The sequence below is a fragment of the Panicum virgatum genome, chromosome 7K (assembly GCF_016808335.1).
Source record: "Panicum virgatum strain AP13 chromosome 7K, P.virgatum_v5, whole genome shotgun sequence".
NCBI lineage: Eukaryota > Viridiplantae > Streptophyta > Magnoliopsida > Poales > Poaceae > Panicum > Panicum virgatum.
In genome coordinates this window covers 34,841,215-34,860,439 of record NC_053142.1, presented here as the reverse complement: position 1 = coordinate 34,860,439, position 19,225 = coordinate 34,841,215, and the positions used below count along the sequence as shown (strand labels likewise).

The window sequence follows — 19,225 nt, the reverse complement described above, 5'->3', positions numbered from 1 at the left end:
ACGCGTCCTTATCTGCCCGTCGATCAGGTGATCGGGGGCGCCCGGCCTCGCCGCTCTTGCGGCTCCTCGACGGCCAAAGGCCAACCTCATCTGCCTATATATTCTGGGGCTCCTCATCATCCTTCTCCTGCCTACCTCATCTGCTCCGCTCGGCGCTCACACGGCCAAGGCCAACGCAGCTGATCGCGTGTGCGCGCCACTAGTTGGTGGTGCTCCGCCGCGTTCTGTTCTTGTTGACTCGTCGTCGTCGCTGGACGCGCGCGCAGCGCAGGGGACGATGGAGAGCGTGCGCGGGAAGCCGAGCCTCGAGCTCGGCGTCAAGGTCGTCAGGGTGGCCGTCCTGGACCCGGCGGATCAGCGGCTGGAGGGCGGCGGCGCCCTCTTCGTGAGGTACTACGTCCCGGCGGGCGACGGGCGGCGGCGGCTGCGCGTCGACACGCGGGAGGTTCCCTTCGGCGGCGGCCGCGACGGGGAGCCGTTCTGGGGCGAACTCGCGCGATTCGAGCGCTGGGGTGACCCGCCGAGCGTTGCGGGCGCTGCCGCCGCGGCGCCGGAACGAGGGGGGATCGCGTTCGAGCTGCGCTGGAGGCCGCGCCCGTCGTCGTCGCCGCCGTCCGGGCTGGCGTCGCTGCTGGGAGCCGGCGCGCGGAGGCGGCGGCCGTCGCGGGCGCTGGCGCGCGCGGAGCTCGCGTGGCCGGAGGACGCGGCGTCGCCGCTGGAGAGGTGGCTCACGCTCGCGCCGGCGGCGGGCCGCGAGCTGGGCGGGCGCAAGGCGCCCCGGCTGCTGGTCGAGGTCAGCAGCACCGCCCGCGCCGCCGTCGCCGGTGGTGGTGGTGGAGGGATGGGGGCGACGAGACCCGTCGGCGCGAGCGGGCTCTGCTGCTGCAGCGCCGGCGACCGCTGCGGCCAGTGCGGGTGGGTCGGCAGCGAGGAGGACATGTTCCTCGCGGCAACGTTCGTCAGTCAGTAGGCCGCGGCGACGCCGCAACTTGAGAAACGTTGATTGGAAAGAAAAAAAATTCCAAGGCGAGTGCATCGTCTTGCTTACATATATAATATTATAGTGCTAAACTGTGCACTGGCTAGCGGTTTGATTAGGGCGCCAGAGCACTTACTATATTGTATTCTTGTATGATACATATCCCACTCGTGTATAATTACCATTGCAGCTTCAGACACTACCGGAAACAACACGTGTGCCTGAGTGCCCGAGACTTTGCCGAGTGTATAATATCGAGCACTCGGCAGAGTTTACATTTGCCGAGTGCTTCAAAAAAGCCCTCGGCAAAAACCTGACACTCGGCAAAATTAATGTTTGCTGAGTGCCGCTCATCTGACACTCGACAAAATCAATCTTTGCCGAGTGCCTCTGATGAGACACTCGGCAAATATAACTTTGCCGAGTGCCTCAAAAAATACACTCGGCAAACATCCTCACGTGCCCCGCACGCGCCCGTTACCGTGGGGTGGCGTTCAGGCCGTTATTGTTTGCCGAGTGCCGGCTACGGGACACTCGGCAAACCCAGCTTTGCCGAGTGCCTGACAGTAAACACTCGGCAAATAATGTCACGTGCACCGCACACGACTGTTACCACGACCGTTACTCCGTTACCCCGACCGGTACCAGTTACCACGTCCGTTACAGTTACTAGTTGCCGAGTGCGAGGTGTAGGACACTCGGCAAAATATATTTTGCCGAGTGCCGTCCATGGGACACTCGGCAATGTTCTGTCAATGCCGAGTGCATTATGCTGGCACTCGGCATCTAGCCACCTTTGCCAAGTGTCTTTTTTGGCTCTCGTCAACGGGTTCTCCCTCGTTCACACCGTTTTTTGGGAAACAAAAGTTTTATCGTTGAGCTTGAATCGGAAACAATTAAGATGTGGAGATAGGAGTAATATTTTTGGGAGGTTTTCTAATGGCATGGCTGAAATTATATTAGGGATGGCATGGTAAAGTTTCAGGTCAAACGGAGAATGTTTGGCGCATGAAATGATAGGTCGAAGAGGGGTTTAGAGGTTAAACCGGGGTTCAGGGGCCTCTTTGTAATTATTTTTGAAAGGGCAAGGGCTTGATTGGAATTTTTGAAAATAATCGGGCTATTCAAAAAGGGTCAGGGGTATATTTAGAATTTTGTTTATATGGTGGAGGGACTAGTTCGCTAAATAAATAAAAGAGAAGGGCTTTTCTTTGAAAGGAACATATATGGGGCTCTTTAGAGAATAGAAAGAAGGGCGGGGGGTTTTTGGGCAAAATGCCCTTCTTCTTCCTCTCCCCCACGACCAAAACAGGGGAGGGGGAGGCCGGCGGCCCTGGGGGCTCGGGGGCGGCCGGGTAGGAGGGGAAAAGGGGCAGGGCGGCGCGGGGAATTGATTCCCCTCCTCGATTTGAGGGGTGGCGGCGGGCGGCGGCGCCACGGCGGCGGGCGGCGGCGCTGCGGGACCCGGCGGCGGCTAGGGCTAGGGGGAAACGGCGAGGGGAGCGAGGGCACCCCGCTGCTCTTCTCACCTTGGGCTGGGATGGAGCGAGGAGGTGCGCCCACGGTGGCCGGTGGGCGGCGGGCAGTGTTGTGTGCGGCGGCAGCGCTGGGAGCTTGGCCTTAGACCTGGCCCCTATGACGTCAGGGCCAATTTGTGAGGCTACGGGCCGACCCAATCTATCATCTATATATAGCCTCGTTGACTTAATAGATATAATAGGTTGACCCATTCAAACATAACATATAGTATAAATGAAGTTATATGTTCATACAACAAATAAATCAGTGTAAATAAGAGCAAGGTAGAGTGCAAAATTATTAAAACTAATATAGTATCATCTAGTGCTAGCTGAAAACTCTACAAACAACAATATTTCCAAAACCGTGATAATGTCATGAACCGAATCATGCGATGCTGAGTATTAGCTCAGTAGGTGAATTCTTTGAAACTAGTGCACTAGCAAGCTAGGTAGGATCGAACAAAGGTGAAGTGGGATTAGATCATTACAATGTTAGATCTGGTGCAGACTTGTCAGTATACCAACTGCCTTGATACCTACTATGGCCAGGCAAGCTGTGTGTCCAGGAGGAAGAAGAAGAATCGTTCTCCGTAGTTGCTTGGTGGCCAGCTGCTCCTTTGCACTTGGGGTTAGCTAGGTAGTGTATGCAAAGATCTGGTTCTAGTTCACTCACCATACAGGATACCCACGGGAGAATAACAGAGATGGAGCGCGGCATGAAGATTCATGGCCGCCGGATGACACTGAGACGCATCGAGATGCCGCCACCGCGCCTAGCTTGCTCGCCTCCATGTTTATCTATCTCCCATGCGTCAGATAGAACTAGAGATAAGATGGGATGGTAGAATAGAACTTGGGATTAAATGGGGTGATAGAGTTGTTTTGGGTCGACCCATCCGGCCCATTGGGTCGGTAGACTCCGGCTTCTATGGACTCTTATCAGACTTGAGGCCGGCTCATATGGCCCATTGGCCTTGCTTTTATGGGTCGGGTCCACTACCCGATGGGTCGACCCGGCCCGTTCCCATCTTGACCCAGGTCCAGCTAATTTATTTGTTGCTGTCAGTCTCAATCACTTCTGTTCGGTTTCTGCATGCACATAAACTTGAGTAGCTTAGCTCACGGCTGTTTTAGTCGAGCTCTTTGATACAGAGCTGCATTTTGAGTTCCATCGATCCTTGAGTGCTATTGTGCTAATATATACCAATCAGTTTCTTGATGGCAAAAGAGTGTACCTCTAAAGAATCTTGCATTTCCAATCTACTTTTAATGTCAGAACGTGCTAGCCGAGTGTTCACTGAATCTACTGTAAATCTATCATTAGCCCTGAAGAATCCAGCCAAGCGCTATATACTGGAGTATGTCACGTTGAGCCGTCAGAGAAACCCAACGACACATGCATTCATAACCTTAGTCTCAGATCAGATCGTAGCATCATACATATAAATATAGCATGTTATGCAATTTCTCAGGTGAAGAACCGTTTAACAATTAATGATATTTTTTCTTTGCTAAAATAGTAGAGCAACATGGAAGTGGAGTGGCTTGGGATTGGTAGCCTCCACTTTCGTTGCTACTAATGGCCACCGTACATTTTATTAGTCCCACTTGGCAATACTTATAATCCACTTGCTCCCATTGTTTTTCAGCTGTCTTTTATCCTTTGCTGCAACTCGATTGTAAACTAATAAGCACATGGGGATTGATCGGTACTAGATTAATCAGCAAGAGTATCACATCTGGATAAACCACCAATTTGCGTCGTTGAGCACCTCAACAACAAAGCAAACCCGCCTCGTCCAGCCGGTGACCATGAGAGGCTAGAGCTGCCAATCTCCTCCTCCTCCTCCCCCGTTTTCCCGCTCACCTGCTGCAAAGAGCACGCCAGTTGAGGAGAGGCGCAGCCAGAAAGAATGGGGTCGAAGACGAAGCAGCCCAACGGCCGAGGAGCCACCATGGGATTTGCCTTGGCGGCGTCTTACAGCCCTTCCGGGGGCGTCTTTGGCCTCTCACCACCGGAAGTCTCGCCGCGCGATGGCCGGAAGAAGAGGTATAGCTCTTTGATTACGGAGCAACAAGAGGTATAGCGCGATGGGTACCGATCAAACGGGTTGATCTTGACGTGGCGACGCCATTTGAAGTACTATGATTTGATCGAGATAAAAGATTCGAGAATCAGAAACTTGATGGGTGCAAAACAACTGGAATCCAATCCGGGAACAAAAGAAAAAGATTTCAATTGCTCAGATTATATTTTCAAAATTAAAATAAATCTAAAAAAGTCTAGATAAATCTTTTAATCCATGAAAAATATATCTTAAAAAAATCTCAAAAATGCCAATAAAAATCTTGGAGATATTTGAGACACGAGAAGTTCAAATAATATACTTAAATCTCGTGAAAAAGATTTTAGAACTTTCCATTAAATGGATTTAGCTCTATAGAAAAAAGTGAGAATAAATGCCAGAAAATTCTGGAAAATTCTCGAAATATTCAGAAGATGGATAATTATATTCAAAATTTTATTCACATCCCAAAATTGAAATTTTGGGGTGTGACACCTCAGCTGCCTTCGTCTGAGGCAGATGCCAAGCCTTGGACCCTCTCTCGGCCGTCAAGCCGGCAAAGCGAGGGTCGGTGCTCCTGATGTGCCGACTCGGTGAGGTTGGCGCGCCTCTGCCCTCGGCGGCTTCTGCAGAGCAAGCGGTGGAGAATTTCTTTCGCGAACCTCCACCGTGCCATGTGGACGCACTGCAGGACTTATTTCCGATGTTGAAGAACAAGAGCAAGAGCTCTCCCTTCGTGGGATAGAGCGTTGACTGAGGGCTACGCTCAGAGCCAGTCGTTAGGTTGTGCGGAATGTGAGTAGTTTATGTTGGAGTTTATCTTTCGGGTTGTGTTCAGCTGGCTTGCCGGCTTGTGTCCATCTGGAGTCCGTTCCATCTGGGTTGTAACCGAATACTGTACCAATTTCTTCTTCGTCTTAATACAATGATACGCTGCACGCGTATTCGAAATTTTTTTTGCCGGTAATATATTGCGGTGATCATAATTTAATTATTGAGTAGACCAAGTACCAAATAATTAAATATCTTACATACCTTTTTTTAATCAGGGGACATGCTGTTTTCATGGGACACAGATATGGATGTTCATTTGCACAGTTGGGCATGTACGGGAATTGAAGGAGAGGAGGTACTTTTCTAACCGGAAGTAACTAATTAATAAGCAAGGCCGGGCCAGTTCTGAATCGGAGCGTACTGGAGGTTTCCTCCCCTTTCTCTTTTCGAATAAAAGATAAAGGTGGCGCTGATCTCTCTCTCTCTCTATAGATAATGTGTACCGTGTAATTCGCTATTGCAAAGGAAATAAAATTTACTCTATCTCTTCAGCCAGAATAACCCTGACTATTCCGACAGTCCAATTAACTTGCAGTTATTATACTCTCTGTCCTAAAATATAAGGTATTATCCTAAATTAGGGTAGTCTAGCTAAGTTGCATCCTAGGAAACTTCAGCGAGATCTATCTACACATATCTGGTGCAAACCAAGGACCTCGTGCAAACCCGTGCAAACCTACTAAACAAAGTTTCAAAAAATTCTGAAACAAATCATGAATGTGCTTCTCAGATTACATCATCTATATATAAAATTTCATGGTCAAATTCGTCTTACTCTAGAAGTTACAAAAAAGACAAATTTGAGATGCATTTGAACCATTATTGTTGTCAGAAAATTTGTCTTTTTTGTAACTTTTAGAGTAAGATGAATTTGACCATAAAATTTTGTATATAGATGAGGTAAGCTGGGAAGCACATTCATGATTTTTTCAGAATTTTTTGAAACTTTTTTTAGTAGGTTTGCACGGGTTTGCACAAGATCCTTGGTTTGCACCAGATACGTGCCAGCAGGTAAAGGCATCGAAATTTATTTATAATTGATGCCAGATGCAATCAGCTAGCATTTTATTCCGGCGGGACGGACCTGTCCCAAGCACGTACGAATTCCATAGATTAAGTGTGTTGTTAGAAAAGATGCTCTTGTGCTGACGTCTAATGGAGGAGTTTGGACGTTAAAAATTTACCACGACGTACTGAAGAGAGAGATGGCTTGCTGGTGTGCACGTGTGATAGGAAAAGTAGTAGAAATTGCTGGAAATAAGGACATTCGATGTCACCTTATGATTTAGACACTGCAGAATAGCTTCTATACATGTCATATCATATAGACACATAAAAATTTATTCATAATGGATAGTTTTTTCAATAAAATATCATGCAATCTCCTCTCTTATTTGTTCTCCCTATCCTTTTTTTTCTTTTCTTGGTTCTCATGTAGACATGATGTCTCTCCTTTAAGTGCTAGACAGAAAGGCTCCCACGATTACCATATTAAGCATAAACTAGCATTCCAGTTTTATTAATCTCCACGCGGTACAGCTTGGCTCATGCACTCTCATATAAATCGCTGCAACAAACAAACTAAAAAAAATATGTGGTTTTACAACAGTACATTGAAATAAAATGATTATATCGTCATTATGTTCGTGTTAATAAGACTTCGAAACAAAAGCTCACATGAGTGTGTTTTGATCAAAGTGGTGAAGTTTATTTTTTAAAGCAAACCTTACTTCCTTTATCATGTAAATTAGTAGGAAGTTACTTCATATTAAATATTATTAGTGAGTTACTTTTGTTATGAGCCATAAAGTTAATTTTTTTTCTAATATACATGAACTATTAATGTACATTTCCTTAACTTTCAAGTAATGCAAAGTAACTTTTCTTAATAAAAGCACATATCATAAATTTACTTTTTATAATATTAATGCACCACAAAAATAACATTTCTTAACTTTGATGGAGTACGAAGTTACTTTTCTTAACACATGATTGCAAAGTTATTTTTTCTAATATTCACGAACTATTAATGTACATTTCCTTAGCTTTCACGTAGTGCAAAGTAACTTTTCTTAATAAAAGTATATATCATAAATTTACTTTTTCTAATATTAATGCACCACAAAAATAACATTTCTTAAGGAAATGGAATGTAAAAATGCACTATATTCTCCAAAAAAATCAACCCCATACAGCGACAATTGGAGGGGGTATTTATACCCCCTACCTTCGGCCGACAGCCACTGCTCCTCGGAGGTGGCAACGCCAACAACTCCACCGCTCTTTAATTATCTTATCATTTTACAATGATAAGCTATTTACTACTATACTAAAAATATCCTCAGGGCAGAGTGCGCGCGCACGATGGAGTTGGACCAGCATGTGGTGGGGTGGGCGACCAGGCTACTATTTATTTTATCGTAGCCTGCACGCACGTATGATTCCCGGGGAGCAGCAAAATGTTGTGGGCGATGGCGTCTCTAGATCCACGCCTTTTCGATCTCGATCAGTACACACTACCGCAATCTACTGCTAGATCTGAGTTGCTCTCATCAACGACACACCACCTCTAGGGAACCGTCTCGCCAAAACTCGCCAAAACTGTCAGCAAAGAAACGCTAGGGCCGAGTGGCCTTCTGCGGCCGGGTCCTATGGGTTTTGCCACACTACTCCATCTCACGCGTTTACCGTGTGCTTTTTTTGTTTGTCATGTGCAATATTTCGGACACACGGTAAACACATCAAAAAAACACACGGCAAAAACCGGCACACGACAAACACACCATTTGTCATGTGCCAGATATATGACACTCGGCAAAGCCGAGTTTGCCCAGTGCCTGATATATGAGACTCGGCAAAGAGGCTCTTTGCCGAGTGTCAAATATTTGGCACTCGGCAAATATAATTTTTGAATCTAATTTTAAACCACTAAATAAATTTAAATGAAGAAGTTTTCACCTACAAAGTTGTGTAACTTCACAAGATCTACAACTTTTATATAAATCTTTCATTTTTTGATAAGGTGATAGTAAATTTGTTCACAAAATCAATACCTCTCTGATATAGTTTCAAAAACTATATATGAGACCTATAATATTTGTGAACAGTATTACTACCACTATGTCCAATGAGAAAAAAATCAAAATAAAAGTTGTTGATCTTCAGAGGTTGAACAACTTTGTAGTGGAAATTTTTTTAAATTTGAAATCATCTTTTCAACGAAAAGTACGTTTGAACTTCTCAAATTTGAAATTCAAATTTTGTAAAAGACATCGGATGGAGAAAGTACCAAAACAAAAGTTGTAGATCTCGAAAAGTTATTAAACTTTGTATTTGACAATTTTTTTAATTTGAATTTGTTTAGGACCTCAAACAAACCATTTACAGTTTTACACACAAAAAATAAGAAAAATGAAAAAACATTTGCCGAGTGTTTTTATTAGGCACTCGGCAAAGAGGTCATATCATCAATCCACACCCATAGGATGGAGCTCTCCTATTGGTCCCCTCCTCCCCCACCGGATCAGGCCCCCTCTCATTTCTCTCCCTCCCTCCTCTCACTCTCTCTCCCTGCCTCCCTCCATCTTTGCCGACAACAGGGGCTGCCAGCGCCGGCCGGCCCCGGCGACGGCGCGGCCTCGAGCGCTAGCCGGCGGGAGCACCCGGCGGCGGCGCAACCCCGAGTGGCGGCCGGCGCGACGAGGGCCCCGAACGGCGGCGCGGCCCCGAATGGCGGCGCGGCCACGGGCGGCGGGGCAGCCCGCAGGAGGCGGCGGCCCGGCCACGGGGGCGCCCGCGGGCGGCAGTGGCGCAGCCCCGGGCGGCGGCCCGGCCCCGAATGGCGGCCAGTGGGGGCGCCCGCTGGCGGCGGTGGCGCGGCCACGGCCGACTGGGGCGCCCACGGGAGGCGGCGGCGGCCGGCGGCGGCGGCAGCGCGGCCACGAGTGGCGGCGCCTTCTCTTCTGGCTGGCCGGCGTGGTGGTGGTGACGGTGGCCGGCGGCATGGTTGTGGTGGCCGGCACTGCCGCTGCAGCAGTTGCCGATGTTTTTTTTATTTTTTTTTGGAAAATTATTTGCCGAGTGTCGCTTTGATGCCATGTGCACTTTGCCGCACGGCAAATTGCCGTGTGCAAAATAGGCTTTGGCGTGTGCCTCTTGCACACGGCAAACGCTCTGGCTCCCGTAGTAGTGACGTTGCATCATGCAAGAGATGCGATTGACCCTAGCTGTCTCCTTGATCAATAATCTTCTCTAGATTGCCACGTACTATGAGGTGCTAACGTGTGTACCATATATAGGGGCTTGGCTGCTGTTGTTGTGGTGCTAATTGTGTATTAATCACATCGATACGTGTGTGACGTTGGATCAAGACTCAAGAGCTTCTCCAACACTTGTACCGTTGCACTCGTCTAATGGTAACAGTCCATGATTATCTACCCACATGATTTACTAATTGATCCATATAACAAGCTTCGTTTAGCATAGTATGCATGATCTCGTTTGTATAAGCTACAGAGAATCCAAAACCGATTTACTTGCTCTGGCAGCCTGCACCACACATGTGAATTGTGATCAGCTACAAGCTGGGAAGTAGCTGATGACAGGGTCACTGACCTCTGCAATTAATTTAATTGATGTCACCCCCTAATAACAATAGCATACATTATACTGCTCTAATCACTAGTAGAAAACAAACCAAAGTAGCATAGGCACCGGTTCATCTTCATACCGGTATTTTTGGGGTTGATGGAATCTATGGATGAGCCTTAGATAACACCAACCGGTACCTAAGACTCACCATAGGTACCGGGTGGTAACTTTTACATTAGTACCGGGTGGTACCATCAACCGGTACCTATGGATGAGCCTTAGGTACCGGTTGGTATTACCAACCGGTACCTTAAGAGCCTTAGGTACCGGTTGGTAACACCTAAGTCTCATCCAAGGGTTACTTCAAAAGGAAAATATCTCTCTTCCCATCACAAGTGATGTGTAAGTGAGATAGTAAGGAAGGTGCACGTGACGCAAGAGGTCCCAAGTTCGAATCCCAGCCACCATCGCATGCATATTTTTGACAAAAATGAATGCCATTGGTACCAGTTGTGTTACCCGGTGTTAAAGGTAAGGGTCTTTGGTCTCGGTTTCGGGGTACCAGCTGAAAAAACCGATACCTAAAACCCTATTCAACCGGTGCCTAAGGTTTTTTTTCCAGTAGTGGATCCACACGCTGGCCGACATATAAAGGGTCATGATGCACGCATGCGCCTATCGTAATTAAAGCCGTCCCTGATCAGATCGACCCTTTATCATTTGTGGCAACTGTGTCAGGTAAAAGAAGAAGCAAGCATCTAACCTCTACTAGCATGCAGCAGCAACTTGCAGCAAAAGATATAATTCTGCTAAACACTGCCGAAAGAAACAACTTGGGGGTGTCTCGGTATTGGTAACCTCTCCACTGTCCTGGACACCGCATATATTATACTCCCAATCTGGAGCAACTTGTTTTTTTTAAAAAAAATTATGGAATAGTTTGGAGCAACTTGTTTGCATTGTCTAATGTTATCTTCTGAACTCTAACAGCGATTTTAATCCTCTGACGTAGCTATCCTATCCTCCTGTAGATACAGACATCGCATCCTGATGTCTACTACGTGCGTAGAGCCTATAGCAGGAGAGACTCCCCCTCAAAGCAAATCATATGCATGTGAACAATCAGAGTAGTGCAGTAGAGACACCCCAAGTAAAACTGTTTCCCAAAGTACGAAACAAATTTGAAAGAACAGGCCGCAGGATATACAACAATTTTCTTTTGAATAATAGTGCTGGATTTATAATTAGGCACATGATTCAAGTGCAATATGGGTGCGGTGGCAGATGCATGAACCTGCAAGGCTGTAGCATCAGCAGACGTTCAAGCCAATATATCAAATGACCGGCAACGTGACTCTCCCTTCACAAGGAAACAAACCGGTGCCATAAACAATCTGCGTCCAGCGCGTCTGCGATGAGTGCGCCGTCGAGCTCCCCGGCGTTAAAGCCCCCTCTCCGGCCGGTGAGAGCGCCATAGACTCACAGCATGCGCCTGCTGCTTAAGCATATGGATCTTTCTCCTCGATCTGTTTTTCCACTCACCTCCTTCATTCGCTAGCTAGATAGCTACCATCTCGATCACCTTGGTACAGTTTGATCGATCAATCGATCGATCAGGTACGGTTAGAGCCTATAAAGCTAGACGGATGGAGATTAAAAGAATGGCAACGCTGCCGGGCCTGGTGAAGAGGAAGCAGCAGCTCAACCAGCCCTACGGCCAAGGAGGCCTCTCCCTCTTTTCACCGGGACCTGCCCGGCGCGATGCCCGGAAGAGAAGGTATTACATGCATATGTCTCGAAACTGTAGTATCTTCTGAGCTCTTTTGGCTACAAAACATCTTTATTTAGTACTCCCTCCGTTCCAAATTATAAGACATTCCAAGAATCTTGTAGAGTCAAAACAATCTCAAGTTTGACCAAAATTATATGGAGAAATATAAAGATTTATGATATCAAATTGGTGTACTATAAAAATATAACTAATAAAAAATATAATAGTACTTAGTTTATATAATAAATATTATTATTTTATCTATTATCTTATTATTTGACCAATAAACGGATCCTCCACATTTGCTCTCAATGCCTAGAAATTCCCACGTTAATCGAAAAAAATAGAAAAATAAAATTACCCACCACTGCCATTACGATAAAAATTAGCCTAAAATACCACTGTGCCTAATTAAAAATCACCCACCAATGTCATTATGAAAAATTAAATATAAAATATCATTTAGTTATGTATTAGTTACAAATATATACTATTAATAAAAATAAAGCTAACAACAACCAATCAAAATAAAATAAGAATAAGAATAATTATTTGTATAATATTATTAAAGCTCAATAAATCAAATTGTTATTATAGGTAGATCATAGTTGAATTATTTTAATCAACAATAAGACATAATTTACGATAATGAACAGGATGATGTATGGTAAAAAAATAGTATAACTTTTAAGTAAGGATACAACGACATGCAAATTTTTGAATTTTCAATACTAGCCGCGCAAATGCGTGGGCTATACGCCTAGTTATATAAATTTGGTCAAACATAAAAAAAACTTTGACTCTCCAAAATTGTTGGAATGTCTTATAATTTGGAACGGAGGGAGTACTCCTTTTGTGTTGATCCGATCCTTTGTGTGAGAGAGAGAGAGAGAGATAGAGAGAGAGCTGATTCTGAATATTCAGAACCTGCAAGTGCACTTCGCTCTGATAGTATTTGCGTTCTATATCCGCGATGCACGTTAAGGTGCCTCTTTGTTAGTATACTGAACCTGTCAAATCGCAATGACTAAGGAGGCGTTTCTGCCTTCGTCGGCTCTAATATATGCCAATCAGAGAAAGGTTTTGATGATATTAAGGGAAAGGGAAATAATAACAGTACAAACGTCACAAATTTGATGATAACATATACCCCTAGTAGGTGATTGCAGGATTTGAATCCCCTACTTTGGATTTCATGTTTGCCTCCGTGCCAAAGAAAAAAAACGCCACACACAATGATGTCCAAATGTGGTTGATATATCCATCATCAAAAAATGGATGTGCATGATATTATTTTTTTCCCCAGGTGTGAGTCAAAGTTTTAGCTCCACATGCTTTGGAGATATCTACATCAACATTCTTAATGCCCTTGCCTCCAAAAACACACATGGGCCACTGGGCCTATATAGAAATTATCCATGCTCTCTCTGAGTCTGATCTGGAATATATATTGTTGCTGCAGGAAGGACAAGCATACATGGATCAAACATACGCTCACGCCTTATTTTGATGGCCACTTGTGGAGAAAGTACGGCCAGAAGGTGATCAAGGACGCTCCGCATCCTAGGTAATTTCATATTAGATAGCTGCTTTGGGCCAAATGGCTAGGTAACACCAGTAATCACTTAATTAGATCTAGCTAATTAACTCTCAACTTCTCAGCGGGCACCCTTTTTTTAAATGCTGCATTCTTATAATAATCTGTCTGCAATTGAATTTCAAATATGCTTTAATTTGTTTGTCCCCTCATACATTCATGAATTCATCGCAGGCTATACTTCAGATGTTCTTACCGCGAAGATAGGCACTGCCAGGCCTCCAAGCTGGTGCAGCAGGTGACCCACGGCCATGTTTGGTTAAGGGTCACATCATAATTTCACAAAAATACGAATGTCCGCATAGAGTACTAAATGAAGTCTATTTGCAAAACCATTTCAGGGATGCGTGTAACTTTTCGAGACGAATCTAATGACTCAAGTTTCATCATGATTGGCTATAGTGATGCTACAGTGACCGCGCTCAATTATTTACTAATCGTACGGTCAAATGCCTCATTAGTTAGAGTAGCTGCTACAGTGCCATATTTGTGGAGGTAATTTTATAATTAGACTTTATTTAATACCCTTAATTGGTGGTCAAAGTACCAAAAAGTTTTCATGAAAACGTTTTCACGGCTAAACCAAACATGGCCCACGACGACCCGCCACTGTACGAGGTGACCTACATGTACGAGCACACCTGCAACGAGGCACCCGTCGTCGTCCCAACCCCAGGCGTCGAGGCCGAGGTCGAGCCGCCGGCAAGCGGCGGCGGGCTGGTCCTCATGTTCGGTTCCTCCGGCGGCGGCTGTGAGGAACCGCCCAAAGTTAAACTCATTTAATCGGGTCATCATCCATTGATCTACCCAATTAAAGGAGATTAACCCCGGTAGTCCTTGAGATGCGTCCTGAACATGCCCAGGATGACACACCTCACTAAGCACAATTTGAGAACAGCATCACATACAAGCATATCCATACATAGAAGTCCCTTACATAAATAGATTCAAGTGACTACATTACAAGTTCAGAGTTTTGCAGCGAAATTATTTAAATATGTCTTTACGAACATAACCCAGAAGAGAACACTATATGGAGATAGTGCTCTACTTCAACCACCGGCCTTCAACTCTCATCCGCTCCACCGTCCACGGGGTAGAAGTACCCAAAGACGGACTCCTGCTGAGGCTCACCTGCATCAACTTAACGGCAGCACTGTGAGTACAAAAGGTACTCCGCAGGGTTTATCCAACAAGGGTCTAAAACCCGACTCTCAAGGAGGATGCATTTGGCTAGTAGCAAGGAAATTGGCAAGGTAATTAATTTTGCATAAAAGTATTTGATAAAGTTATGATAAGCAAAAGACTTCTATCCTATTAGCAATACACCAATCAAATTGCATAAAGTAAAGATGATCATCATGTGAGCAAGTCTAATTTTCCATGAACTTCAGTCGGTAACTCTACACCCGAAGTCAAAGTACAAGAGCTTGCTCCTTAACCATGGAGCCCGGGTATCGCAATAGATGAAAAACCCTACAGGGGTGTACAGCTTTTCCCACACGAGGCGCAAGCCCAACGCCCATACCCTTGGCGTAGGATAAGGGTTGAATCATGCCCTCAACCTTTCGCATACCCACACTCGACTATGAACGAACGGTCGTTATGGTTAGATGCACCGCATGACGGCCGATCACACCTCAACCAACCCGCACCGAATCCAGTCAAGGCAAAGTGTGACTTATGGTACTTAGCTTGCCATTCCCATAATTTGGTATCTGGTCCGTACGCATAAGTGCTCAAGTATCAAAGCGATGGGGTCACGGGCCTTAATCAACCCAATCAAACACTAAGCCAAGTGAGCTCCATCTCACTTGACCCTACCATTCATGCTCAAGTCCACATCATATTACAAGTGGTTCAACTTTTAAGAATTAAGCAAGCAACCTATTATTTGCGGGTGGTGGTGACCTTGCCACCTCCCGACTTCTACCGGAACTAAGCATGAATAAGCAATTAAATCGGGACGCCTACACAAGCATACTCACCTAAAAGGATTTATTCTGAACCAAGGAAGGTAATGCATAAGATAGGCGCTAAGCAAACATTTATACCATAGACATATGCACAATAAAGACTCATATATTTTAATTGATCCAAAATAGGGTAAAAAGATGCTTAGGTGCGTGTCTTGATTCACCAAAGAAGTGTCGTCGACGATGGACTCCGGCTCGGTCTCAACCTCCACTTGAGTTGGCGCTTTGGTCTCTACACGAGTGCAATGATACTTGATAAATAAATATACCATGAATAAGTTGCAAATGACATGAGATGACAAATTAATTATTCAGATAATTAATTTAATTGTCTTGGGGTAAAACATAATTTTAGTTGATTCTTGACATCATATTGAAGCTAACAAAATTTATTTCACATTATTCTAAGCTATATACAATTTTATATAAATTATACAAGATGAGACATGCAAATGCATCAAAACAGAAAAGCTGATTGGGCTGTTACCACAGTGCTACAGTAACCGCGGACAGTCCGCCCTTGAGGCCCGGACGGTCCGCCGATGAAATTCGGGACGGGTTCCAGAAAAGGTTTGGTTCTGTGTAGTTGTTCAAAAATGTGCTGCGGACCGTCCGCCGTACAAAGACAGATTGGGCTCCAGAAACACACCATTTCTGAGCGGGATTTGGAAATGAACTGCGGACCGTCCGCGGGTGAAGGGCAGACTGTCCGCCGTTCAATGGACTAGAAATCAACTTTCTGCGAGGTTTCTGGTGGTTTCGATGTGAAAGTGGCGGACCGTCCGCCGGGTTCGAGCGGACCGTCCGCAAGAACTCAGAGACGCATCGGCGAGGCCGCCGGCGACAAGTCCGGCCACGGCTTTGGTCGGGGTATGTTCCTAAAAGCTTCTAGGAGTGTCTAGGACTCAATCCAAGGGATGGATTTGATAGGAATCGATATTTGGAAGCTCTAGACCAACAATGGTGAAGAAATCCAAAATAAAACCCTAGAACTCAAACCCTAGAGAAGAGAGGATGATTCGAAAAGGAAGAGAGCTCACCGGCAATGGCTAGGGCTCCGGTGAGGTGCCACAAGTTGGAGTAGAGCGGCCTTGGAGAAGCTTGAGCTCGGGCTTGACCTTGTTCTTGAAGTAGAGGAAGAAGAACTTGAGGAAAATTGGGGGAAACTTCAATCCCGGGGAAGAAGATGATGGCTAGGCGGTGGAGCTCGGCGACGGCGACCTTCGGCGAAGCTCCGGCGAGGGTGGAGGCTCCAAACGGGGGAGAAGCTATGGGGGCTCCCCCATGGCGCCTAGGAGAGGAGAGGGGTCAGGTTGGGGAAGAAATGGATAAGAAGAGAGAAGAGAGGAGGCTCTGTTCGGGATAAAAATGAGTTGGACGAGTAGGGGCGGACTGTCCGCCCATAACTCGCGGACAGTCCGCGAGAGCGGGCTGTTACAGCGGCCACCACCATCGTGACGCGCGGATGCAGCTGCAAGAAGAGCGGCAGCAATGCCTCCGATATCCGAGACAGTTCTTGATGATGAACCCACCAGATCATCCGAACAGCAGCCAGCAATGTGCCTTCCCATCATCTGTCCCGCCGCCCACAACGTCGTGGTCATGGTCGTCCCGTCCTTTCCCATCATCGAATCGTCGTCGTCACCGACGCCACCATGGACAGACAACGAAGACGGCACCTTGACATGGGACTGGGACTCGTCCACATATGATTTATTAGACGGCCATTTACAGCTCGACGATCATGTGCAATTTTCCGGTAATATATGTAGTTACAAGTTACAACACGATTAAAAATCATTTTCTGAAAAATAATAATGTGTTGTTTCAAAAAAATAATTAATGTGTATGTATATGGATTAAACAAATATTAGTTAATTAGAGTTAACATTCTTTTGATCAGGGAGTTCGTTGTCGTGGAACACTGATGGAAGTGCACTAGATCTCCAGAGCATGGGAATAATTGAAGTGGAGGGTGTAACTTTCTAATTGGGAAATGGAAAAACTAAGGGCCATTTCTGGAGCGGCAGAAGGTGGAGCTCATCTTTTTTGTTTCCAAATGTGAAAGCTGAATCCATTATATGATTAAATGATGACATATATATCATGTAATTCATGATTGAAAATGGAAATAGAATTATGTTCATCACTACAAGATCTTCAATCTTTCACTATGTTTGCTCTACGAGTGATTGTCGACATTTATTTTTTGATGGAAACAGGAGGGGCACTCCCCTACTCGAGTTTATCTAAAATAAAAAGGAAAGGTTTTATACAAATACAGAAGAGAAAGAAGAAAAAAAGGAGATACAAAGTAAAAGGAAAACTATATAGACTGTAACCAAAGCTCCACAGCTCCGGCTTTAATCTATGAGAGAGCAGAGCCAATTCCTTCATGAAGTTCCTTTTGCATTGGTCGATAGAGGGATCGATATCAGACCCTATTTGTTTCATGGGTCTTTTGCATAAGTCCTTAAGTCTTATGAGTCTTTTTCATGGGTCTTCATGGAGACCCTCTTGAGAAGCTTTTTGAGACTTTTAGAAGATTTCAGCCTATCCATGCAGGCCTCCCCCCCATCACCGGTGAGCTGCGCATGCACGCAGTAGGGGCACTTTTGTACTTTGTTAGCTTCATTTTTATTGCATTGATTGTTTTTTTGTTGCTCCTGACAACGCATGGGTACGATCCTAATATTGGTTAAAAGAAAAACACGCTAGCACCAGTAGCACACATACCACACGCACACATCACACCAACTAGGCACACTGCACACATGTTCAACACATCTAGCATGCCATGTAACATGTGCAGCCCACGTTTTCAACACTGATGGGCGCACTCATTCTTGTTCGCATGTGTAAATATGAGGAAGATTGCGCGCTACACCGCGCCCACTTGGAAATATGGAGCAAAATTGTTGATGAGTTAATGATTACTTATGCATATAGTAGGAAGAGAAGTACACTGGAGGGCGTGGGAATGGGTCGATTGTTGCATATAGGCCGAATCCATGCCCCGCGTCGGGCTTCCTCTTTCTAGGAAACGTGTCACGCCCACAATGTCTCTCTTTCCCTGGTGTATAGGAGTAAGAGTATGTGGACATCCCGCCAAAATGCTAATGATTTTGGTCCATCCTAGACGACCAATGAAACAGGATGGTGGTTTTTGATATGGACGAGCCAAGCAGGGTGGAGTTCCTGGAGATGACGAGGTCGAACTCAAAATTAATCTTATCTCAAACTCTCTGAATTTGAATTTCCTAATACATGTCAATTAGAAAAGCCCGCGTCTTTGCCGCAAGGGACTCGTATCCCGCGTTGTAGTGTGGTAGTTGGTGCGAATTTTAGTTCATGTATGTAGTTGCGTACAGGCAAATGCATAACTTTTTAAAGCAGCATAGTTATGTTAAATCCACTATTTCCTAGTAGTCCGTCGAACGGCCCTTCTCTAATCATCAGCTGCTCGAGGTAGATGAGGCAGCTGTCCAAATTCCTGCACTCGACCCCCCGAGACCTGAAACAGTGGAGAGGAAATTAGTCAGCAGCTAGCGCCGCTACTTGCTGCTGCTGCAGGTGGTGGTGGTGTGGGTACTCGTAGTAGGGCGGATCAAAGATGCCGGCCACGGGGGACGCGTCCTTGGCCGGAAACGGCCCGTCCGGTGTCCGCGAAGAGGAGGTCCAGGTGGGACGTCACCTCTTCAGGCCACCTCCCCATCACCTGCCGCCGCATGATCTCGGCGCTGGCCTGTAACAACCGCCTCGCGGACGGTCCGCACTGGGTCGGCGGACGGTCCGCCCGAGGTGATGCCCAGATATTTATCTGGAAGGTCGAGGGACCCACTCGTCATTTCTCTCTTCTTCCTCTTTTCTTCCGGAGCTCGAGCTCCCGCGC

At 45.9% G+C, this 19,225-nt stretch overlaps 1 protein-coding gene across 1 annotated transcript; it reads left to right on the top strand.

The window, feature by feature from the left end:
- The first annotated feature begins 112 nt into the window (after nt 1-112).
- On the top strand, nt 113-1,179 carry LOC120642266. The gene has a single exon (XM_039918725.1). It carries the CDS (start codon nt 278-280, stop codon nt 968-970), a length of 693 nt encoding a protein of 230 aa, XP_039774659.1. The 5' UTR covers nt 113-277; the 3' UTR covers nt 971-1,179.
- The last annotated feature ends 18,046 nt before the right edge of the window (nt 1,180-19,225 follow it).